This window comes from Grampus griseus (assembly GCF_964374135.1).
Source record: "Grampus griseus genome assembly, chromosome: 1".
Taxonomy (NCBI): domain Eukaryota; kingdom Metazoa; phylum Chordata; class Mammalia; order Artiodactyla; family Delphinidae; genus Grampus; species Grampus griseus.
In genome coordinates, this window is record NC_139017.1 from 39,765,802 (window position 1) to 39,790,896 (window position 25,095).

At 44.6% G+C, this 25,095-nt stretch overlaps 1 protein-coding gene across 1 annotated transcript in view; it reads left to right on the forward strand.

Annotated features, from left to right (window-relative positions):
* The window catches only part of PTPN14 (protein tyrosine phosphatase non-receptor type 14), a 107,647-nt gene that overhangs the window by 64,488 nt on the left and 18,064 nt on the right, over positions 1-25,095 (forward strand). Inside the window, exons 7-15 of the mRNA XM_082680584.1 lie at positions 1,827-1,915; positions 4,896-4,983; positions 5,827-5,909; positions 8,158-8,215; positions 11,539-11,617; positions 13,795-15,272; positions 19,544-19,687; positions 20,831-21,049; positions 24,221-24,349. Of these exons, the coding sequence (XP_082536710.1) occupies positions 1,827-1,915; positions 4,896-4,983; positions 5,827-5,909; positions 8,158-8,215; positions 11,539-11,617; positions 13,795-15,272; positions 19,544-19,687; positions 20,831-21,049; positions 24,221-24,349 (2,367 nt within the window). The remainder of the gene's footprint in view (positions 1-1,826; positions 1,916-4,895; positions 4,984-5,826; positions 5,910-8,157; positions 8,216-11,538; positions 11,618-13,794; positions 15,273-19,543; positions 19,688-20,830; positions 21,050-24,220; positions 24,350-25,095) is intronic.

The window sequence follows — 25,095 nt, forward strand, 5'->3', positions numbered from 1 at the left end:
GCGTGGGCTTTTGTGTAGTTGCGACGAGCGGGGGCTTCTCTTGTTGCAGAGCACGGGCTCTAGTCGCACAGGATTCAGTAGTTGTGGCTCACGGGTTCTAGAGCACAGGCTCATGTAGTTGTGGCTCGCGGGCTCTAGAGCGCAGGCTCAGTAGTTGTGGCGCACGGGCTTAGTTGCTCCGCGGCATGTGGGATCTTCCCAGACCAGGGCTCGAACCCATGTCCGCTGCATTGGCAGGTGGATTCTTAACCACTGCACCATCAGGGAAGTCCCCGAGGCCCTTGTTTCCTCCCCAGTTCTTTCTGTCTCGGCTTCTGCCATCAGCAGTTGTCTTTCCCTTTCTCTGTCTCTGTTAGAAGACGCCTGCTTGAATGGAAGCTTTGGGAGGGGCGTTGAGAAGAGGTCCCTGAGAAGGGACACTGTCATCTTTGTGTCTTAAGTGGGGTCACGTGTTCTGAGGGAGGTAGGGGTTTATCTTTTCCATCTTAGGCCTAGTTGGTCACGGCCCTCCACTTACTCCACAAAGAGGATGTCCCCCGAGTGAAAGCAGGAGGCTGGGTGACAGTTTACTCCCTGGATGCTGAACCTTGCTCCCACTCTGCTCTCAAGAACACTGGAAGCCGGGTTATACTCTTCCAGGCGGGAGGCTGGAGGCACCTGACTGGACCAAGAGACCAGACCGAAGACCTCTGGGTTCCCCTAGACAGGGCCCAGCAGGTTGCCCAACAGTGAAGCCTATCATGCACGTGCCCTTCCTGTGCTCACAAAGGTCCCAACCAGCATTTAGCATCCCACCCTGGAACGTGAATAGACAGCCGAGCATCCTCCACCCCCATGATGCCCTAATAGGAACAATAGACGTCAACCCAATGAGAATGAAGCAGCGTGAAAGAGGCAGAGAGTCTGCAGGGTGAAGGGCCCCCTGCCCAAAATACCATCCTATGAGTCTCAAGGATAAAAAATTAAAATATATTACCTTCTTGAAGGAATAGAGTGCTTTTAAAAGGGAACATTCGGCAACTAAAAAAGAACTCTCAGAAATTTAAAATATGATATCAGAAATGGAAAACTTAATAGATAGGTTAGAAGATTAAATTAAGAGAAATCTCACCCCCCCAAAAAACCCAAAGTGATGGAATGTGGAAGGCAGGAGATAAAATTGGAGGGCCAGCCCAGATGTCCAACATCTGAACAGTGGGAGTTCTAAAAGGAGTGAAAAGGGGAAACAGAAGGTAGCAGTTTGAGAAAATATCCCAGAACTGAGGAACATGAGGTTCTAAATTGGAAGGCCAAGCATGGTGGATGCAAATAGACACACTCTAGGGTTTTAAGCGGTGGAAGTGGATGCCTTTAAGGGAGAGGAAATGGTGGGTCCAAGGCTGCTTTTAAATAAGATCTAAAGACGATTCAGTTCTTCAAACTGTGTGTGTAAATAATTGCACATATGCAGTATGCAGATAAAATCAAACTATGTGTGTGTATAATTCTGATTTAAAAAACCAAAAACTAGGGTTAGAAAAGATATTAATAGATATTCATGAAAGAGAAAATCTTAACTGCCTACAAATCTGAGAAAATCCTAAAATTCTTTCTCAAACAGGAAATGTATTGTGACAAACTGAGATAAAAGAAAGAAAGGTATCTACGTAGTCTATTAGGATGTGCAGTGGGATGCGTCCCTTCGGACCTAGTGGCTTTTCTGCCCCCATTCCGTTCTATGATTCATTCCACGTATGGGCGAGAAACGGGGTGTGGTCCCCATGGGTAGGCTGCCAGACCGCTGGGGATCTGTTTCATCACAACGATCTTTTGTTGATCTTATGCAGGACAATCATGGAAACAGTGTGCACCTGGGCATTTTCTTTATGGGGATTTTCGTGAGAAACAGAATTGGAAGACAAGCAGTAATATACAGGTAGTCTGATTTGTCTTTCTCCTTTTCCCCTCGAGGTGCTCTAGCAAACCCCATGGAGTATGAAAATTATACAGATGAGTTAAGAGGCAGACCTTGGATCAGAGTTGAGCTTTTCCCAACTCTGATAAGATCCGCCCCCTCTGCAGGATTTCAGGGGTTATGGAGGAATTCATCTCACTTTCCCTGGGGGTTTGGGGATGGGGGATGTTCTTTCTTTCCACCTGACCCCAAGAAATGCATAGTTGAACCTCCACTGAGCCAAAGAGTGGAACAAAACTCTGTGAGTCTGGTTGGAGATGGGCTCTTCCATGAGTCAGGTCCCCATGGGATTACCTTTGCCTCGATTACCCATGACCAGTCATTAAATCCACACTGGGTTCTTTCCATTGCCCTGAACCCTCTACCTAACCACACGTGCTAGAAAAGTGCAAACTAATTTTTCTGTTAACGAAAGAGGTCTATTTGTGAAAGTGTGTTTTGAAAAAGCAATCAATTTGTTATCATAACTGAAAGGACTTGGGTACTTTTTATTATTTTGACCCTTCAACCTTCTTTTCCATTTAACATGAGTAGAAGCAGCATAGGGAAGTGGCAGGGTGTCCCCTGCATTACATGTCAATGAGCTTGCTTTGTATAGGTGCCCACAGATCCCATCCTAGTATCAACAATCCGAAAAACTGCATGCCTGCTTTCATTTACGAGGGCAGTGTGGCCTATTATTTACCAGAAAGACAGCTTTCCAGTGTGTGCATCTGATAGGCAGAGCTGCACGTGCAGGGCAGATGATCAAAGACAGATCTTAGAGGCAAAGCACGGTCCACTTTCTGGAAGTGAGTTCTTGGCCAGCCGTGTATTTTCTGGATCAGCAGTTACTGCAGGTCATTTTGAGAAAGTTTTCCCACTAAAAGCTTCCTAATTGGCTTTTCTTTTCCTAGGTCCCCACCCTGCCATTATTTTCGTCCATTTATTTTCTCTTGCTCTTTGAATAGAGACATTATTGAAACAGGATTGGGGAGAGAGCTCTTTGGAGCTACAGAATAAGCTTTTTGACTATTGGACATATTCGGTCAACTCATATACCTACAACAAATTAAATAAAATATATGAATATGTGCAGAGTTGTAACTCTACACTTTTATGCCCATGTAAAGCCATCCAGGCATTTTGTCCCACACAGTTCTTTGTAGCTAAATCAGTGCTTGAGTCTGGAGAAGAGAAGCAGACACATCTTGGATTCTGGCTATCTAGATTAAGTAGAAAATAGCAATTTGAAAGTTTGCTGATCATAAGCGCCTCACAGGTTTTGTTCAGTTTCCTTAGGAACTGCTTCTAGACTGCTTCCTTTAGCGCTTGCCTTGAAACCCTTACAAGATGGGAACTGACTTCTACTACAGTGTCATGTTAATTGTGCCACTAAGGTGAAGTCATATGGTGGAGTGCGGAGTGGACCCAGAATTTTGGCAGTTGATTTGAGGGAATGGAGCTAGAGGAGACCACACCTCTCTTATCTCTTGAGACCTTCACTAAGGAGCACATAGCTGTGAGTCCACATGGATGTGATCTAATGGAATTGTAAGTCAGCAGACAGCTGTGCAGAACACCTGTAGATGTACGTAAAAACAGGTGGTACTGGTGTAACGGAAAGCTGATAGGAGGAAAACCTGGAAGGTATAGAACTCATCGGTCCCTGATGAGCAGAGTGAGTGAGGCTAAGTCATCCCCTTTGGCCTGAATTGCCTCATCTCCAGAGTGGAACGTAAATAGCCGCCTTGCCTACCTAAGAGAGTTGATAAAAGAACTGTACTCTATACAGATGCGAGACAACCTCATTACTTTGCATTATTTCAGCAAACATCTATTGAATGCTGTGTGCCAGGTGTACTTGGTGCTTGGAATACAGAGATGAAGAAAGCAGAATCTCTGCCCGGGGCATGAGGGCCTATGATCGAGTTTGGTTTAGTTAGGGATCTGGTCACAGACATGAACAATTGTGATACAATGTGGTGACTGATAGAGGACTGCACTAGGCTCTTTCCTGGCATGTGGGTGCTTGGGGATGAGGAAAGGCTTCCTGGAGAAGGTGACTTCTTCTGAGTCTTAAAGGAATCATGCAGGCAGAGGTAGAGTGTAATGAACAAAAGCAGGATGGTGGGAGAAAGCGGTGGGCAGGGAATTATAGGTCGGGGAACAGAGTGAGGGGTAGGTAGTGTAAGAGGTGATTAGAAACTGGCTCCAAGTAGAATGGGAAGCAGGAGCTAACCTTCCCTCGTCTGGTGGTTCTTTCTGTGTATCTCATTTTAGATAAGATCTCCACGAGGAAAGGGAAGGAAACGTATGTGTGTGTTTAGATCACAAAAATGTAGGCACATTAAACACTCCCTAGGCATTTTTTCCAAGTGGCATAATCAAATCTGTAGTGTACAGCGCAACACAGAACCTCTGTGCGTTCTTCAGCCTAGATTCCTGGAGACACATGATTTTTTTTTTTTTTTTTTTTTGGCCGCGCTGCATAGCTTGTGGCATCTTAGTTCCCCGACCAGGGATTGAACCCAGGCCCTCGGCAGTGAAAGCGCGGAGTCCCAACCACTGGACCGCCAGGGAATTCCACACATGACTTTTAAATGACATCCCCCTCCAGCATTGAAAATGGGGATCACAGGAAATGCTCTGTCCATTTGGAAGCATGAAAACCAAGGCAGTGGAAGTCTCTGGCATATTCTCCTCCTAGGTCGTAAAGGAAAGTGTACTTCATTAACAGCAATATCTAGACGTCGTGGACATAGGATTTTTAGCTATTTAAGTAGATGCGTGTTGCATTTTATTTCCTTTTCTGCTTTGAGAGGAGGGACGTTTAGCTTTTAAAAATATGGTTACATCATACTTTGTAAAATGAGACTCAGGAATAACAGGTGACACTCCTATGCCGTCATAAACGCCTAGAACGTCTTTGGGCAAACGCCGTTGGCTTTCTTCTGTGCAGGTGGAATGACATGGGGAATATCACTCACAACAAGTCAACTATCCTGGTGGAGCTCATCAGCAAAGAGGAGACTGCCCTCTTTCACACGGTAAGCAAGACGGGCAGGTGAAGGCAGGGTCCCACAGGCAGCTTGCTGTTTGTCTTCTCAACCTGTAATATCTTCTCCTCGCTCTCCATGTCAGGACAGAATAAATATTCTGTTGAACCCATAACTTTCCAGTACTTGCCCAGAGCTGTCATCACTCATTTCTGGAAGGTGGTGGGGACCTCATGCTCACAATGCTGGGGTTTCAAGCTGAGTTTTGACTCTAGGGTTTGGGTTCCTCCACCAGCCTTATATGTGGTGGATCACATTGTCGGGCATACCCTGGACTAGTCACCCCTGATGATATTGCATGGTATTTTCTTTTACTGGCTGGTTGGGATTTTCTTTGCCATCATAATCCAAGCCTGATCTGAAGCAAACTGGGTGATTGCCTTTCTGTTGAGTGCCTACTTGAGAGCCAAGGCACTCCCTGCACCTCCCTGCCTCCCATTTGATGATGCTTGGCGTTCATGCTACGCTCTGCCTTGATTTATTTACTGATTTTCAAAGCACTTGGTTTAGCATTATGTAAAGACACGTCAGATCATCACTGTAACCCCAACGTCTTTAGCAGACAGTATTTGTCTGCCATCCCTGGGTGGGCTTCATAGACATGACCGCCACTGAATTTCAGCACACTGGTTTCTGGCTCAGGGGGTTATTTTGTGCTTGACGTGAAGGGAGGAAGGGATGTGCCCCTGCTCAGAGGAATCCTAGTGAAATGCATATATTTGGGTTGGCCAAAAAGTTCCTTCGGGTTTGGATGGCCCAACCCGAACGAACTGTTTGGCCAGCCCAATACAATCAAACAAATGTTTATTTTCCCCCTGTTTCTTCTTCTCCAAGGACGATATCGAAAATGCCAAGTATATATCTCGATTGTTTGCTACACGGCACAAGTTTTACAAACAAAACAAAATCTGCACTGAGTAAGTAAACATTTTGTCCACCCTCTCCCGGGATCAGCTTCAATTCTTGTGCTTTAGGGGTGGTGTAGATCGCTTTTTATACTGACTCTTTTTCCTCATTCCTTGTAGAAGCTAAAGGGGCAGGTTAAAGCCGGGCGGGAGGGAAAGAGCTTTAATGATGAAGACTGTCTTGTGTAGTCTATATGCCTAGGGAGAAAATGATTTGCAAATTGACTGTGAGTGCTTGACTTCCTGAACGGATTGGCCGACATCAGTGCCTTTCCAACCTCTGCCATGAGTTTGGAGGAACCGAGTGGTTCCCAATTTGCCGGGGCGCCCCTTCGTGTCAGATGTGGAGTGTGTTCAGAAGCAGGTAGCAGAGTGACGAGCCAACTTGAAAGAGAAGAAGCTGCTGTCATCCTCAGCCCTGTGTTGCTCACACAGTTGGCTAACCCTGCGTGTGCTTCTGGGTCACGTCACCCGCCTGTAAATGAGAGGCCAGGGTAATTAGAGGAAGACTTGGAAGACGCTAATAGATGTCACAAATCCATGTGTGTGTTTTTCAGTTTAATTTGGAAATAAAGATGATAAAGGGAGTCTGATGAGGGAACTTAACTGTGACCTGACCTTGGATATAGCGTGCCGGGCTCACACTATCATAGCCTTTCCTCTGGTTGCCTTCAAAAGACGTTCCTCAGCAGAGTACATCAGCAGTTGGGGCGTCCAAGGTGCTTAATTTTGTTTCAAAGAACTTCGGGATGTAAATGCAGGAGAAGAACTGCTTTCCCACTTCCCCAGTGGACACATGCAAGAGTGTGAAAATACTGTCCTAGAGCAGTTCCTGCTGAAGAAGGTGCTGCTTTGGAACTGGAGCATCAGGTCCTGACAGACTTTTTTCTCTACGTGATGGAGGTTCTTTCAAACCAGTCTTTGCCATTGGCCACTGTCAGAGTCTGAAAGTATATTTGATAGTACAGTTGGTCCTCTGTATCTGTGGGTTTCCTATCCGCGAATTCAACCAACTGTGGATCAAAATACATTCCAGAAAGTTCCAAAAAGCAAAACTTGAATTCACTATGAACTGGCAGCTCTTTACATTGTATTATAAGTAATCTAGAGATGATCTGAAGTATGTGGGACGATGTGCATGGGTTATATGCAAATGCTGTGCCAGATGATATAAGGCACTTGAGCATACATGGATTTTGGTATCCGAGGTGGGTCCTGGAACCAATCCTCCTTGGATACCAAGAGATGACTATATAGTATTAGGTCTGCCAGCAAAGTTTGCAAATGTAAATCAGAAGAGCACTAATTAGCAGCAATTTAAGCCACCATATCTGTTATGGGTACACACACGCATACACACGCATGCACGCATAGACACACACACCATTCTTTTGAACAGATTCCCTATAGGTCACATCTTTGCGGTTCTCTGCTGTTGCCTTTGATTTGTTGGGGTGTCTTTGACATAAACAAGAATTCTATAGTTGACTTCTGTAGGGTGAATTTAAAAACAAAACTATTTTGAGAAGTGTAGTCTTCTGGTTTGATCATTTCTTAGCAAGTGGCTTTAACATAAAATGTTCTGAGTATTTGTAATTCTTTTGTGGCCTTTTCTTCTTACACGAGTGAGCATCACATATATGAGTGAGCATCACATATTAGACTGAAAATTAAGGAAATTCTGTTTTCCTTTCTACTTCTGTAATAATCATTCCTTTCTTCTTCACAACCATGTATGGGAGGTTCCTAACCGCTTATCTGATGAAAACTGGGACTCTCTAAAAAGCATACCCCCTACCCCACATAGACAGTAAATTCTGTATATATTGATAGTTTCAGAGCCTCAGCATGGGCTACATGAGGACTTGGGATAGCCCTCTGGAGTTTTAGGAAATCAGCCTCATCTGAACAGCATCCTTCTCCAGAGGTCTCCACTCTCTAACCTCTAAAAGACGGTTGTTGATTTTTATTTCCCTTATAATTTGTCTTTAGAAATAAGCCTCGTTCTTCTAATATTACTTTGTAAAACATATTATAAAAGTATCATATGTTCCAAACATTTTGAAAATAAAAAAAGGACAAAAAAGAAATCGAAATTGTTCTTAGCTTCAGCACCCAGAAATAGAAAATGTTTATGTTTTGCTGTAATTCTTAACTCATCTTTTCTCCTTTCCCCTCTTCTCCCTCTCTTGTCTATCTGGTCTTCTAGTACATGGTAAATAATAATAACCATCCTCATTTTTTTCAACTTTTCACGTAGACAATCAAATTCTCCACCCCCTATCAGACGCCAGCCCACCTGGAGCCGGTCCTCCCTGGTATGTATGAAATCTTCAGTTATCAAGTCCTCTGACTGTCGGGGTGTGAGTGTCCCTTTGTTGTTAACTTGAGGAGAGGGATGACTAGGGCATCATGACTAGGTCATGACCTCATGACCAGGTGAGATATGGTGAGAACACAGAAGGGCATCAGTCTGCTATGCAGGTGAGATGCACACCCATTTTGTCCCTCTTGTGCCCACCCATGTCCGTCACTTTTCTAAGTGTGACTCAGGGTTCACCCCCATGAATTTTAGTCTGGGCCGATGAGACCATGTTCCTTGAGCACGCAACCTACTGTGTGTTTTTTTCCATTTGCTTTATCTATCTTTATCTATCTATCTTTATCCGCTATTTCTGATTTTTGCATATAGACGTGTCTTCAGTTATAATCTCCACAAATTCTTTTATATTCACTGCCATAGACAGAGTTTAATAAACTAGTCAGAAAATATCTACTTTAAATGAGCAAAAATTGAAGGAGTCTAGTTGATGGTCTTAGGTAGAGTATTCAGTGGGGAAGAAAATTAAAATTAATTAATTTTCTAATTTTAAGGCCAACAGAATTTGAGTTGATCCACTTTTCTACCTACCATTAGCCTTTTTTAAAAAACTGCTCTACTAATCATGTGAATAAGGGAAAACAACTCATTTCATTGCATGTGTTCTGTCTTAGACTGTGTTTTATTTTGAGAATTACTTAAGGAGGATATCATAGCAAGACGTGGGAGAGTTAGTTTCCTTTAAAATGTCTACTTGTTTTACGTCATAATTCTTTTATTTCAGATTACGATTTATTTTACACAAAATCAGAATAAACATGTGATCTTTAAATGTGTGTAGGTTGAACAGTTCCTTTGAGTTCATGGGAGAATAAAATGGAATTTTTCTTTGTACGCAGTGTATATCCTATAGCACATCTTTCACTTGTCTTTTAAAAGGAACTGTTTTAGGAATTTTTTCTTTTTCTTCTGGAAAATGCATTGCCATGAACTCTTAGAATTCTAGAGTTTGGTCATCATATCACATAATATTGATAATTCCTGCAAACCCATGTGAATATGATTAATCTCTGTGTTAATGGGCAACATCTCACAAGAGGTCTTTGCCTTGGAGGTGTAGACGGCTGCTTTGGGCTTCTGCCCTGAAGTATCAATAGATTTGTTCATGGCACTGGTTTCCTTATTCTTCTCCTTTGTTGATATGATTTTCCTTTTCCCTTCCTTAGAGTCCACATGTCTTTACTAGTGACATAAATGTTCACTTATGTCCATGAAACACCAGGGGAAGCAAAGTGTTTTAGGGCTATCTTGTGATTTGATCTCATCCTAATTATCTAGAGAAGATACAGAGGCTTTCCTGTTTTGTTTGGATGAAGATAATCTACAGGAAGCCAGATTCCTGGCTTCTCCCTGTCCTCTGCCCCTTAGGATTAAACCATTTCAGCAAGAGCTCCTTGGGATGAGTGAGAGTAAAACCAGAGAACATTGTCTCCTTTGGGCTTCCTGGCTGATAACAAGGGCTTCTAATTGTTTTTCTCTTGCCCTTCTAGCTCCTATATTGTGGCATCTAATTTGTTTTTGTGTTAGCAGATCTGGAAAGAAACAATAATATATTGAAATATATAAAGAGACAATAAATAATCCTGAAATGGTGTTTGGAGGATTAGCTATTACTGTTTCTCACTTGTATTGCTTACAGACTTATGCCAGTTCATAAACGGTCACCTACGTATAGGATTTTTCTTTTTTTCTTTTTAAATAAGATCACTCTTATTTAAAGAAGGCAGAGGTGAGCCAACTTTGCCGTGCTGTATATTTCTGTTCCCTTGTATGAATCCCTCCCTACTGTTTTGTTTTGTTCTGTTTTGTTTTTTTAAACCTAAAAACTGGCTGTCCAATCATGGAAAAATTGAGTTGAATTACGTATTATCAAAAAGAGGAAAAATATTTTTAAATTGCTACTCAAAAACCAGCCAAGAGAGATTTGGGAATATTTAGAAGAGCTGATACCCTGAACTACTTTCTTAGATTCATTTCAATTCTTTACTTCCTCTACCCTGATTCTCTTTAATTTTTGGATTTCTTGTCTTCATTACCTTCTTTATTTGCCCCTTGGATGCTTAAACATTATTTGTAGCAAAGGAAATAGTAGTTATTTGCCCAGCCTCGGACTCTGCGTAGGGTGTTCTTCTTCTGTTGAGGAATACTGAGAAAGTGTGACCCCTGCTGGCTTTGTGGGGTTTTTTTTTTTTTTGACTTGATCTCAGCTCTGTCCCAAAGCAGTAACATTTAAACTAATATCTATAAGATTAATTTTAAAATAATCAAATAGAAATATAAGAGATCATCCTGTTTGGTGGTTTATAAGCTTAAAGTTTATTTTTTAATATCAAAACTCTTCCTTCAAACACATTTTTACCTGGAACCCTAATATGGGAATAAAATGGATCATGTTGGAGGGAGGAGACTGATTTGAGTGACAGGAAGCTGAGACCTACTGAGGTTAAATGACTTGCTCTAGACCATATTAGCCATTCATCATATTTCCTTTCTCAGCTCCCCAGTTAGTGAAGCTCTCTAAGCATTTTGGTGTTTTCTCTATAAGTTTCACCCTCCTCTGCAGCACGGAGTTATTCAGGTTGAGTCTCAATGTCCATCTTTAAGAGTCTTATGGCGAGGAGTCCTCACTGAAGGGCTAGATGGTTGAACTGGATCCTCTGCAATGGGAGGGTCCATAAGTGGTCCTGGGAACTGCACGCTCATTGTTAGGGATCACATTTCAGATTTTATATAAATTTGCAAGTGGGCCCATCTTAACACTCCCCTGTCCCTATTTGAGGCACTGTGAACTAGGGTCATAGGTACAACTGTGCTGATGGGTACGAACTTGTAGCTTCAGGAGGGACCGAATTTTGAATAGTAGGAAACAGGCTTCCGCCTTACTCTCATTATGTTTTAGGTGGAACATAATAAAGTACATCTTCTGAGTTATTCCTTTAAAAAAGGCGTTGGGAGCCTTGCAGGGGTGTTAGAAAATACGTTATAAATAGGGGCCTTCATGTTGATTACAGCCTCTTTCTCTCCTTGAACCAGCCTCCCCATTCCCCGCTTCTTGTTTCTCCAGTCCTAAGCTTGGTGACGAGACGGAGGTGCAGATGCTTAGGGCAGGGTTGGGTTGAGTGTGGAGAGCAGAGCATCTGCAGCGTGCCTCCCTGCAGGCGTGGTGAACGATGGGGACCATCGTGTGCTCGCGCTGGTGCTCGTGAGTGTTACGGCCGTTTGCGCCAAGGCCTCCCACCTGTGCTGTGTTCTCTGTTTCAGCCCCGGCAACAACCGTACATCTTGCCTCCCATGCATGTCCAGTGTGGCGAACACTACTCGGAAACACACACTTCTCAAGGTAACTGGCTGGCCGCTGTCCCTTCTTAAGACGCAAAGTTGAGAACTGGTGATGGGTACTGAGACTTTTTTTGGGGGGTGACCGTGATGCTTTCATTTTAACTTTATCATTATCTGAATGGCAGCGGGCAACAGCTTGGATTTGAGAAAGGCATAGAATATCATTTACTCCTGAGAGGAAAATCTCCCCAGAATTGACTCCAGAGGGACTTGGGGGAAGGCAGTGAGCAAGTTCCTTTCTCCTCTTCCTTCTTGTAAGTGGGACAGAGAGGAGAGTGACGGCTAAGCCCCACAGAATACTCTTCACCCTCCTTGTCAGTGTCAGAGAGCTTGTAACAGTCAAGCAGGTTTTCAAGGTGACAGAGAACACAGGCATCAGAATAATTGAAAGAAATACACATAAAATCTCAGCCCCTCATTTTTTTTTTTTTTTTTTTTTTTTGCGGTACGCGGGCCTCTCACTGTTGTGGCCTCTCCCGTTGCGGAGCACAGGCTCAGCGGCCATGGCCCACGGGCCCAGCCGCTCCGCGGCATGTGGGATCTTCCCGGACCGGGGCACGAACCCTTGTCCCCTGCATCGGCAGGCGGACCCTCAACAACTGCGCCACCAGGGAAGCCCTCAGCCCCTCATTTTAACTCTCCTTTCCGACCTCTCCCACTGGCCCCTTTCTCGGTGCACTTATTAAACTGTTTTATTCCTCTTTTTCTCCCTAAACACTCCCATGCAAAGTGTGTAAAAAAACCCATTCCAATAATAATTATTCTGAGAATGAGCATTTATAGAGCAATTCCTCTCCTTAAGCACTTGTTCTGAGCACTTGCACTGTATTGTCTCATTTAATCCTCAAAATAAACCTAGGAGATACGTACTGTTATTATTTCCATTTGACAGATACAGAAACTGGGGTACAGAAAGGGTACTGGGAAGCTTGGATATGAAGATTGGTGTCCTGACTCTTGAGCCAGGCTCTGGAATCATTACACTAACTGTATCTCCAAAAAGGAATGGGATTAAACATTGGATGTTGACAGTATGGTAATTGGATAATTTGTTTCTGGGTTATCATATGCTAGCTGCTTTGACTCTTTCTGCACTGTCTAAATGTGAGCATGGAGACTAAGATAATCAAGATGATGTAATTTAATAAAACACAACTTTTTATAAGCAGACTAGCAGAGTTACCCTGCTTCTGTGGGAGGGCACCAAACCCCATTAAGGCGGATAAATGCAACACGTTCTCCTAGTTTTTCTCGCCTGTATCCTCTCATCTGGTCTATGTTCCCACCCCTCCTCTTCAGGCAGCCAAGTGTTTTCAGTCACCTTTTCTGTTTTTTAATCTTTTCTGCCTTTGCTTTCTTCTACTCTGCTCATGCTTAAATCTATAGTGTAAAAATGAATATACTTTGCCCACAGAAAAGTGTGTTGGCAAGAGGTTGCCTGCCTAGGGGTGTCTGTGCATGTGTGTGTTAAAGGAACACTGGACATCCAGAATGGGCCTTACTTTAGAAATCTGCTTTTTATCTCTTTAGGTACCTCTTTAAAGTATTATTAATTTTCATGGGAAACTGACCTCAGTGATGAAGCCACCTGTAGAGGCGGGTTTTAGGCAGTGGCTAAAAAAACCTCCTGATTCTTACTTTGCCCTCCGTTGGTTGCCGATCACGCATGCTGACATCCTGACTGTGTTATTTGCCTCGTGCCTTGACGGATGCGCGGCAGTCCCTCAGATACAGGGAGTTTTCCCACTGCGGTCAGGAAGATCAGCTCCCAGGACTCAATAATTTCAAATCTATTGCTCTATTAAAGTTCTTGACTTCCTGACCCAAACACCCAGTTCTGTCGCTGAGCCGTGAACAAGAGGACAGGTCTCCCAACGTGAGGGCCGTTGTTGGTGCCTGATTTAAAAGCTCGTGGCCACATCGAGAACTTAACCCAGGTGATAACGGTTCCGTATGTGCAGAGCTTTCTTTGTTTAGATTCACTTTTTCTTTTTAGTGTGCTTTAAAATGTTCCTTCCATATGTTGGCATCTTGCCCAAGAAAGTACCAGTTTTTCCATGGAATATGTGGGTGGAGACCATGGGATTTCCCTTTTTATGATGTCTGTAAGTGTGAGGATGAGCTGGATTGAAGCAGGATGGTGTGGACGTTCACGTGCCTCTGTGTGACTTCTTGCAGACAGCATCTTCCATGGGAATGAAGAAGCCTTGTATTGCAACTCGCACAACAGCCTGGACTTAAGTTATATAAATGGCACCGTCACCAATGGCAGTGTGTGTAGCATTCACAGCGTCAACTCCCTCAGTTGCTCCCAAAGCTTCATCCAGGCTTCTCCCGTGTCCTCCAACCTCAGCATCCCTGGGAGTGACATCATGCGGGCTGACTACATCCCGAGCCACCGGCACAGCGCCATCATCGTGCCATCCTACCGGCCGACCCCCGATTATGAGACAGTCATGCGGCAGATGAAGAGGGGGGTCGTGCACACGGACAGCCAGAGCCAGTCCCTGCGAAACCTCAACATCATCAACACCCACGCCTACAACCAGCCAGAGGATCTGGTGTACAGCCAGCCCGAGATGCGGGAGAGGCACCCCTACACTGTCCCTTACGGGCCCCAGGGGGGCTACGGTAACAAACTGGTCAGTCCATCGGACCAGATCAACCCGAAGAATACCACGGTGCCAAGCAAGCCCGGGGCAAGCGCCATCTCACACACGGTGAGCACCCCGGAGTTGGCCAACATGCAGCTCCAGGGCACCTATAACTACAACACGGCCCACATGCTCAAAAACTATCTCTTCCGGCCACCACCCCCCTACCCACGGCCCCGCCCCGCCACGAGCACCCCGGACCTCGCCAGCCACCGCCACAAGTACGTCAGCGGCAGTAGCCCCGACTTGGTGACTCGCAAAGTGCAGCTGTCCGTGAAGACCTTCCAGGAGGACAGCTCCCCGGTGGTGCATCAGTCTCTCCAGGAGGTGAGCGAGCCCCTCACGGCCACCAAGCACCACGGCACAGTGCACAAGCGCCACAGCCTGGAGGTGATGAGCAGCATGGTGCGGGGCATGGAAGCCATGACCTTGAAGTCGCTGAACATCCCCATGGCCCGCCGCAACACTCTGCGAGAGCCGGGGCCACCCGAGGAGGTGCCGGGGAGCCACGAGGTCCCCCAGCTTCCCGAGTATCACCACAGGAAGACTTTCTCGGATGCCACGATGCTGATCCACAGCAGCGAGAGCGAGGAGGAAGAAGAGGAGGCTCCGGAACCGGTGCCCCAGATCCCCGTGCTCCGCGAGAAGATGGAGTACAGCGCCCAGCTACAGGCCGCCTTAGCCCGCATTCCAAACAAGCCCCCACCCGAGTACCCCGGACCCAGGAAAAGTGTGAGCAACGGGGCGCTGGGGCAAGACCAGGTGTGCCTTCCTCCCGCCATCGCCAGGGCCAGGGTCCTGAGGCAGGGGCCAGCCAAGGCCATCAGTATCTCCCGGGCTGACCAGATGGCCATCAACGGGTCCTCTCTTGGTCCATCCATCTCAGAGCCCGACCTGACAAGTGTGAAGGAGCGGGTCAAGAAAGAGCCTGTGAAGGAGAGACCTGTGTCTGAAATGTTCTCCCTGGAGGACAGCATTATAGAAAGAGAGATGATGATCCGGGTAAGTGGCTTCCTCTCCCAGGGCATCTTCCGAGGGACAGTTAAACGGGCTGATTTCCACCCTCTCCCGTGGCCCCCTCTGCTCCTTTTCCATGATTTAGACATACATCCTCTGGGCACTGAAGAAAGCGCAAGCCTTATTCAGGGAATGTGGTAGAGATTTAAAAATCACTTGGCATATAAACAGGTAGTGTTTCATTTCACAGAACTTGGTTTTCACATAAACCTTCCATTCTCATTCATGGCTTCTCATAGGTGTGCTTGGTGCAAAGTGCTGTGAGAGAGTCAGGATCTTACAGGTTGGTGGTGTTGAGATTGGTGTCTGGGCCAGCATTTGCTGTTTATTCAGGGTCAGACTTCCCATTGCATGAGCTGCCAGGAGCTCACCTTCCTCCATCTCCTGGTACTTTGGTCCCTTCAGAGCACAGCTTTCTGTGTAGATCTAGATGTCAGGATCGTTCATCAATATTGTCCATGATGTATCCAGCTTTACGTTCAAATCTTCTTTCGAGAGATGTTTAACACACATCCAAGAGAATAACAATAAACCCAGAAGTTTACCGTTGAGCTTCCATTGACCATTCTTATTCTATCAAGAATTCACACTTGCATATTTATACACACGCCACACTTGTCCTGGAAGTATTCACTCCCTTAAAAAATCCTCTTAATATAACCATTCAAACCTAGACTGACTTCTCCTCTGCATGTACCACAGCTGAACTATAAGGTAGCCAGGGCTTATTTTAGGAACTCCAGAGCAGTTGTAACTTAAAATGGGCTTTGATGGAGTTCATTAGACTTCTTTCATTTTTAAGTCTCCCAGTTCTCCAGAGGGAATCAACCTGTAAAGAGCCAAAGTTTTAAGGAAGCCAAGTCCCTCGGTTTAGGAGTCTAGTCCATAGCAACGTTCCTACTTTAGACAAGCCTTAAGAACATTCTTAGCCTCACGGTTTTGGCCATCCGTGGAGTATCGCTAAGAAGTTGGTACAGGCGTAACTTTTTCCACCTAGAGGGAAATTGTGAAAGTTGTGCTGTGCCTGTGGGAAATAAGACCGTTGGGCTGAGATGCGGGGCTAGGTGCCTCGCGGGGGAGCCTTTTCCTGGGGATGGAATGAGATGCTGGAATGAGATGCGGGGCTGGGTGCCTGCGGGGAGAGCTTTCTGAGTTTGGGAAAAGTAAGCACTGGTAGAAAGGGATTTTCAGCACTTCTTGGCCTCACACCCCTATAACACAACTCGGTATCAAGAACCCATCCGTCTAAGCATTCAGCTGCTGCCTACGTGGTCCCCTAGCCTCACTTAGGTCGTCTTCGTTCTCTTCTCTTGTTACCTGTATTAAACAAAAGCCTGTAGCCAAATTCACGGCACTGGTTCCCTACATAGTGCTTCAGGCATTATCACAAAGGAGCAAGGGCCTTTCCCACTGTTTCCACGTGTCCTCCCATCCCATCCATTGGGTAAGAGCGAATAGCCAATTTTACCCCTTAACTAGTTCAGGAACATCATTACCCCAGCCCTATGTCATTTTCCCTGATTTTTTTTTTTTTAAATGTGTACCTTCTTCTTCTTTCTTTCTTTTAATTTTAAAAACTGTTTATGTCTTGGCTATGCCTCATAGCATGTGGGTTCTTAGTTCCTCGACCAGCAGCTAAGATCCTGGTCCCATGCATTGGAAGCACGGAGTCTTAACCACTGGACCTCCAGGGAAGTCCCTTCTCTGATTTTTTCCCCAAATCCTACACACTTGTGAGCTCAAGGGCTGCCGCCCTTGGCTGGTGTCCCAACCTCAGAGTAGGACTTGGAGGGTCTTCAGTGAGCCAGGCAAGGTGGTGACCACCACTGGCGCTGATGCTTGGGATGGGTCTCTATTGTCTTTGTGAAGAAACTCACCCCAATGACCTCCCCACATCCCAGATGACTGTGTCCCTCCCCCACCATGGGTAGCCTTTGCCTGGCTTGTTAGGCATGGCTAAGAAGAGGAGGCTGTCAGGGCCTCCCTAGGATAAGAAAATGAGAAAATGTAACCAAATAGGAACTGGAGGGAGACAGCTATGGGGAGAATTTGCCCTGCAGGCAAGTCTCTCCCTCCAGTTCTGGAGGTGCTTATCCATTTGATGGATATAGTTCAGGCCTGTTGTCTTGATAGCTTCTCCTGGCTCCTACTGCTGCCTGGAAGACATTTCACTGTCTTTAGTCACCTAACCCCAAATCAGGTACTGGGAAGAGAAAAGGCCAAATCAGATCTTTGAATTAATTATTTTTGATCTCTTGTAATAAGATGATAGGATAAGTAAGGAGGAGCTAAGAGAAATAGGTTATCCCTGGGGTTTCAGTTTTCATTAGGTAAGTAGTAATCCTTTCCCAAGAAAGACAAATAGGTTTCTTTGGGCTTTGGGGCCCAGTTGGGGTTACCTTATGGTGGGAAGGAAGCAGAAGGACTGTTGGGAAGACCTCAGGACCATTTATTTAAAAAAACTTTGCTCTCTTAAAACTTTGTGGAGGAGTAAAACATTCTCAACTAAAAGAGATAATGGGGGGAAAATTCTCCCTTACAAAAACAAACTAATAAGCAAGTAAACTAACACCTCCCCCCCACCCCCCCCACACACCACCACATTTAAATCCAAAACTTTCAAAATCTGTCTGGGGTTGAGAAACCAGGGCCATTCTTAAGAATATTATACCTTTGGGACCTTTCTCACTTTCTCACAGTTAATCTTCCTCTGAGATGCTCCTTTTGTTTGTCTAATGGGTCAGCCCTGTCACTGGACCAAGCATCTTACTGACAGAATCACTCATAAAGGCCAGGGCTCCATTCTTTTTTTTTTAACTTTATTGAAGTATAGTTAATTTACAATGTTGTGCTTAATTTCTGCTGTACAGCAAAGTGTCTCGGATATATTTATATGCGTTTATATTCTTTTTCATTATGGTTTATCCCAGGATATTGGATATAGTTCCCAAGGCTCCATTCTGACTGTAGGTGGCATTGAGGGCATGCATGTAGGGGTGTAATGCCGTCCCCTTACACCCACAATTAGAATAATCTGCACCACGGCTCCATCAAGATACTTCTCTGGGGAGTAGATTTCTAAATGACAGACTAAGAAAAGAAATACCTAAAGGTTTGAAACAAGAAAACAGGAATAAGATGACTCCTTCATCTGTGGCAACCAAAGGAACCTGCAAATTGGTTTCCCTTTCGTGTGGCTCAAAATCATAAACTCTGTAAAACTCATCTGTTTCTATGCTTTATGAAGTCTCTCTGTGCTTTTGTCTTCTAAGACAAGATTATTTGGTGGGAAATGCTCCCGTTGTCTTGCCTGAAATGAGCAAATGGAGGTTTGTTGGTACCTCCATCAGTTTAGAGGGCGTGAGGAAGCACAGCCGTAGACCAGGTAACAGGAGCCCCGACTGATCCAGTTTCAGTGTCTGTGCAGGTGAGATAGAGAGGAGTTGCAAAGCCACAAACAAGCGCCAGGTGTCAACAACCGAACCTTCCGCTAAGTGCTCTGCTGGGCCCCTAGATCCGTGTTCTCCTGTGGCTCCGTCACATCCACCGCTGCTCCACCATGGTCCCTGGGAGCCATGGTGTCCATTCCTGTGGGTCTTCTGGATGAAGCATGAAGGGTGCTGCTGGGTAGGTCATCTCGGGTGGCCCCAGGCTGTGGTATTAGTGACTTTGCTAGAACCACAGCAGCTCTCATTTTGGGGATGATATCCCGGGGACCAGAGAGAGTCAATACAGGATTAACACCCTCAAGGCTTGAGCCCCTCTGAATGGAAACTTGGGAAGGTTTTTGTCCATTTATGTATGTATCCAACCTCTTAAGAATGCAACAAACAGTTTTTATAAGGTTTTTACTGTTTAATCTGTACAAAAGGTCTATCATTGTGATTAAGTTTGATTATTCATGAATCTCTGTTTCTCTTTTCCTTGTCCTGTCTTCCTTCAGCCCTTATCTTCCTAAAGTGTCTGGTGTACACTGTTTTCTGGTGAGCCCCGAGGCAGGGTGTATTTGTGTGGAGTCTTTGCTCTTGTTTGTTTGTTCGTTCATTCCTCTATTTTAAATAAAAGGTCAGGAGGCCTGGAGGAACCAGCTTCCTCCAGCACAGTGGGAATAATGGGAAGACTGTTTGAATTTGCCCTGCTAATGGTGACTGTCTGCATTCCTTGGCTGGGGAGTTACAGATTTGGGGAGATTAAAACACATTCCAGCATTCTCCTGGTATTACAAACAATGAGAACATGCCTTTTCTTGCCGCAAGAATCTAGAGAAGCAGAAGATGGCAGGCCTGGAGGCACAGAAGAGGCCACTGATGTTGGCAGCCTTGAACGGACTCTCGGTTGCTCGGGGCTCGGGGCGGGAAGAAAGTCGCGTTGATGCCACCCGAGTTCCCATGGATGAGAGGGTAAGCGCTGGGCTTGTCAAACATGTGACTCATTCTCTGTGGTCTTAGGATTCCAACGCTCTCTCCTCGCCCAGACATGCCAGCACGAAGGCGTGTTTGACGAATTCATTCTTCAATTTGAAGCTTAGCAAGACCTGGTCTGTGCTGTATTAAATTGATCCTTTTCAACATCTCATGTTTCTTTGTCAGGTTGGTGCCATGGCGACCCCTAAAGACACCAGCCCTTACCTAGCTGTGTGGCCATGGTCAAGTCATTCAGTGTCTCTGGGCCTGTGTCTTTATTTTTTTTGCAAAATGAAGAAGTTAAGCGGTTGCTGTAGCTCTCAATTTCTGTGATTTGTGTGAACAAATACCCTTTACTAGGGAGTGATTCTTTGACCCACACATTTATAGAATTCTTTAATACACTGGCCCCTTGTTTGGCTATAACATATGGCTGGTTTATCATTGTTAGGGTAATGCATTGTGGGAAAAGTAACCAGAAGTTGCGTGGTAGTGTTTCAGAGGTGAAGAAACGCGTTCTTTTAGTTCCTGAAATTGCTGTCAGGTTAAGAAACAGGTCATGTAAATGTAATAGAGTGCATTACAATAAGATTAGGGTTTAGGTTTTGCCAGCATGTATGAAGTATTAGCATGCTCTTAGAGCCAGAAGGGTCTTTAAAGGGATCATTTAATCTAATTAATACCATGTTTTGTTATTAGTAGCTTGACCGTGGGAAAAATAAAAGATGGGGCGTCTAATCCTCACGACTAGAGGACTGTAGACCAGTATCATCTTAAAATTTAGCTAAGAACAGCTGTGTAAGTGGAGGGAAGGACGTCTGGGTAATTAAGATGAACGATCTCCTTATCACTAGAACTTTAAACAGAGGTGATAATAACGAAAATACTAATTTTGAATTTCAACCCTTGCCTGGTCTGGCAGATTCGTTCTGTTTAAGGTATGAGTGAGAAGGAAATTGGTTATTGGACAAGAGACACGAGCAATATGGTCGGTAATGAGACCAAATAATCAAATATTAGTTGTCCATCTTGAAACTACTTATTAACACTGTCACTGTAAATATTTGAAGAAATGTGGTGGTTTGGTTGGAGTGTTTGGATAAGATAATTCAGAGAGCTGGAGATCAATTTCTGTTGCAGTTCAGAACCCTGAAGAAGAAGCTCGAAGAGGGAATGGTATTCACAGAATATGAGCAGATTCCAAAGAAAAAGGCAAATGGCGTTTTCAGCACAGCAGCTCTGCCAGAAAATGCTGAGCGCAGCCGTATCCGGGAGGTCGTCCCCTACGAGGAGAACCGCGTAGAGCTCATACCGACCAAAGAAAACAACACAGGCTACATTAACGCCTCCCACATCAAGGTAAGAAGTGGGGGGTGGAGAGGGGCGTGTTGGGAAGGCTGGCTGAAGATTGCCGGGTTAACGGTAAAAGGGCAGGGAGGAGAACACATACGGGCTGCCACTGTGCATCCTGGCTTGTCCCCAAACCCCAAGGGAGTGTTTTTGAACTCCTGTGCTTTTCTTAGTCAACTGGAAGGCCATGCCTATCACTGCACAGAGAGAAGGAAGCCCAGCGGCCTCAGGGAAAAAAAACCTCAGGTCAGCTATTTCTGAAGCTTGCTCATTACAGAGGGTTTAACTTTTTCTTCTCTCTGTGTGTTGTAACTCTCCCGAGAACTCACAGGTGAAGCTGAGGATTAGCCCTTTCGGTGTGTAAGTGGCAGATGACAGAGAATTTGGAAATCACAGGCATTATGTTTCTGTCACTGGAGTTATGATGTTCAAGAGCAACAGAAACGTACTGTTTCTCCCTTGTAGTACTACTGGTTAGGCATTTTAGAGCTGAAGTCCCAAATTTGCATGATGTTTAGAAGAGTGGGCTAATTTCAACATAAGCCATAACGGTGTGGTTGATAATGAATCTTGCAAAATGTGCCACATTATTCAGTGCATTTGGGTCATTAAATGTTTGTTACCATTTCAAACACTCCAAATCTTCATATCTCAGTATTTCATAGACTTTAAAATTGGTCAGCTTAGCTTTACTTCAGTTAGAATTTAGAGGTATGGATACATGTGTGCATGCAGTGAAGTGTTTCCTAAATAGCTTACCTTCCTCAGGGCTCCTAATGACAGAACACATTTGTTTAGAATGTCACCATTTGCTCTGACCTCTGAAGTAGGGGAATTATCTGTGTACCAATGGGAATTGTATTAGTATAATTGTTAACAGTTGTTACAGGACGTTTTTCAAAACAATACAAGGTTCAGATTCCTAGTCTGCTGTGATCAATAACCTTAGAAAATCTGTGTCTGGCATTATTTCCTTTCTTCATTGGACTTTTCAACCGTAGCCAAATTATAGGTAGGTTCCTCTGAGCCTTTAAAATACAGCCAGATGTCTGGCCTATGTATCAGTTCTAATGGTTTTGATACAGAATATGGGAAGTGTACCATGGTTGGGTGTAGTGTTTTTGTTCACCCAGCATAGATAACCACATATATTTTTTAAGTGTCAGAAAGTCCTGTCCAAGGAAATAGGATGGCGTCAACCCTCATGGATCCTATTGTGTATTCTACTCTTATTTTTCAGAGTGAGAACTCTCAAAACAATGAAACAGTAAAAACTGAGCCCCAGGAAACTCTGAAGGAAACTGACGGTGGTGAATTTCATGGGCTTAGTTTAGAGAACGAAACAATGACCAAAATAATGCATGCAAAGATGCAGATCACACGGCTGCATCTTGCTAGACTGTCTGAGAAAATCTTCCACAGCTGCAATATACTATCTTCTTCTTTTGGCCAGAACGCCTCCCCCATTTTCCATCTGCTCTCTGGAAAAAGCTGTCAGTCTGCATGCGCTGTGCCCAGTGGGTGTTCTTAACATCCCTTCCATCCCTTCCTCCATATTCTCTGAGGCCCACATTTCATCTTGTGGATCCGGGTTAGACATGGGTGTGTTTAACAGACCCAGAGAGCTTGCAAGAACTTGTCCTTGTGATTTTGGAGTAGAGTTATATGTCTTGCCAATGTTTTCTCCCTGGGTTCCAAGCAGCCGTGAACGCAGAACAGAGATTTATTTGCTCCAGACGTGGAATCACATCTGTGAAATCTACCTCAGTAGCTTTGGTGGTTGTGTTTTTAATGCAGTTTTTAATACCCTCCTGTCAATACTTGGGAATACGCTGAAAGGCCCCAGGCAGCAGCATACTCTGGAAGTATTTATGGCTCCTATATTGTAGGGTGCCAGAGAGGCTAATGTTTAAAATCACAGTTCCACAGATAAGCCAAACTCCTAGCCAGCCGGCCAGCAAATGTGTGAGTGTTATCTCCCACCAGTACTCGGAAAATGGATTTTGCTTGCCAGCTTTGACCTAAACATGCCTTGTGTAACGAGACAATAACTGACATTGTTTTTGTTTGAATCAAGTTAGTGTATAGTTTCATAAAATAAATGAGAGAAAAAGTTTCAAAAAGTGATCACTTCTTTGCCCCTAGCACCATCTTGAGCTCCCCACTGGTGAATGAGTAAGGGAGCCTGACTTGGCAGTATCAAGGCACAGGAATGGAGGCAAACCCAGAAAGAACCCCTCCAAAGGCCACCATTTCACCCGGATGGCACGAGCTTTCACACTTGAGGCATGACTTTTTATTGATGTGTCTCTGCTGCTAATATTTATAGCTGCAGAATTATCCTCCCAAGATCACCCTGAGCTGTGTGGGGTAATGATTTTATTATCCAAAATCATCTCATGACTCCAAAGTTCAGTTGGATGCTGTGGTATTGTACGAGGGGAAGGTGATGATAAAATATCATGTACTGTTGGCTTAAGTACATTCACGATACCTCTACTGTATGTGGTACAGAGTAGCGGGTACAGTAGAGGTTTAGGATACACTTCATAACCAGGGCAGTGGTAGAAAGACATTGCTCCCAAAGGGGTGTTATTCCATGGTAGATTTTTCTATTATTTAAAAGGATGTCATGGAGTACTGTGTCTCAGACTGTGGACTGCAATATGGTAGTGGTATAGGAAATCAATTTAGTAGTCGGGAGCAGTTTGGGGTTTTTTTGTTTTGTTTTCTTTTGTTTTTTAATGGAATAGACTAGAAAAAGGAGAAGAGAATGGCAATTACCAGTACATTGCACATTGGAAACATAACTATATTATTTCTGTAACAAGTTGTTAGGTTATATACATATATTCATGTAATATTGTATATGTGGGCATATATATATATATATATTATATATATGTTTTTAATATGCACTGGTTTGTACATAATTACTGTGGGTTGTAGACCAAAAATGATGAGGTATATTGTAATAAGCTTGAGTGGCAAAAAGTATTTTCATGTGAGCATGGATGTCACTAGCCATCCATGGTGTCAGGGCTTTTGATGATAGCACTAACGCATTTGGCCTAAAAATATTATTCAGGGTTTGCAGGTGGCTACAAAAGGACCCGTGGTCAGCATGTGACTCTGTCCTGGATTTGGGGTTTATTCACTAATGCTTGCCTTGGTTTCCAGGTGGTGGTTGGTGGGGCAGAATGGCACTACATCGCCACTCAGGGGCCTCTGCCGCACACGTGCCATGACTTCTGGCAGATGGTGTGGGAGCAGGGAGCGAATGTGATCGCCATGGTCACCGCAGAGGAGGTAAGGGGGAATGGCCGTACAGCCATCTGTCCCGGCGGGGGCGGGGGGCAGAAGATGGGCTTTGTGTCTACGCCCTTGCTGCCTCATCCTCCTTCCGGCAGCACCGTTTCTCTGCAAATCCTTCTCTCTCTGACGTGCATCTCTTTCCTCTCCTTACTTGCATGTAGGTTTGTTTTGTTTTCCAAAGATAATTTATTGTTATGCCCCATTTTTATCCAGCTCTTAACTCTTTTCCTTGGATCACCATGAACTAAAATTAAACAATCAAAAAAGAACCAAACTTCAGTTCAGCCAGCTCACTTCTGTGTGCCAAGCAAAGCAATGATCTTTCCGCTGGAGTTTGAGAACTTTGGGGCTGCTCTGGGTAAATCGGCATATATTCCCAACCCCGGGCGTGGCCGGCTCCCATGCCCTCCTGCTTATCAGCTGAAAAGAGACCAGAGCTGTTGTTCCTGTAGAGGCCTCTTTCTTTGGGGAGAGAAAAAAAAATCTTTTTCTTCCTTTGCCAAGTCAAACATAGCTTTTCCCTTGTAACTAGAGAAGTCTACGTGGTGTTCCAAAAACTGGCATATACCCCCGTTCCGTCTAGCAGTTCGCTTGGAGCTTACTGTCTTTGGGGGAGGACGTTTTGGGTTTCTTCTCTTGTCACAGTCTCGAGTTTTTATTTTAATTTTATTTTAACCACTTCCTTTTGTTCCTTTCATTAAATTTTAACTTATGTTTTGAAGTCATTTAAGGAACAAGAG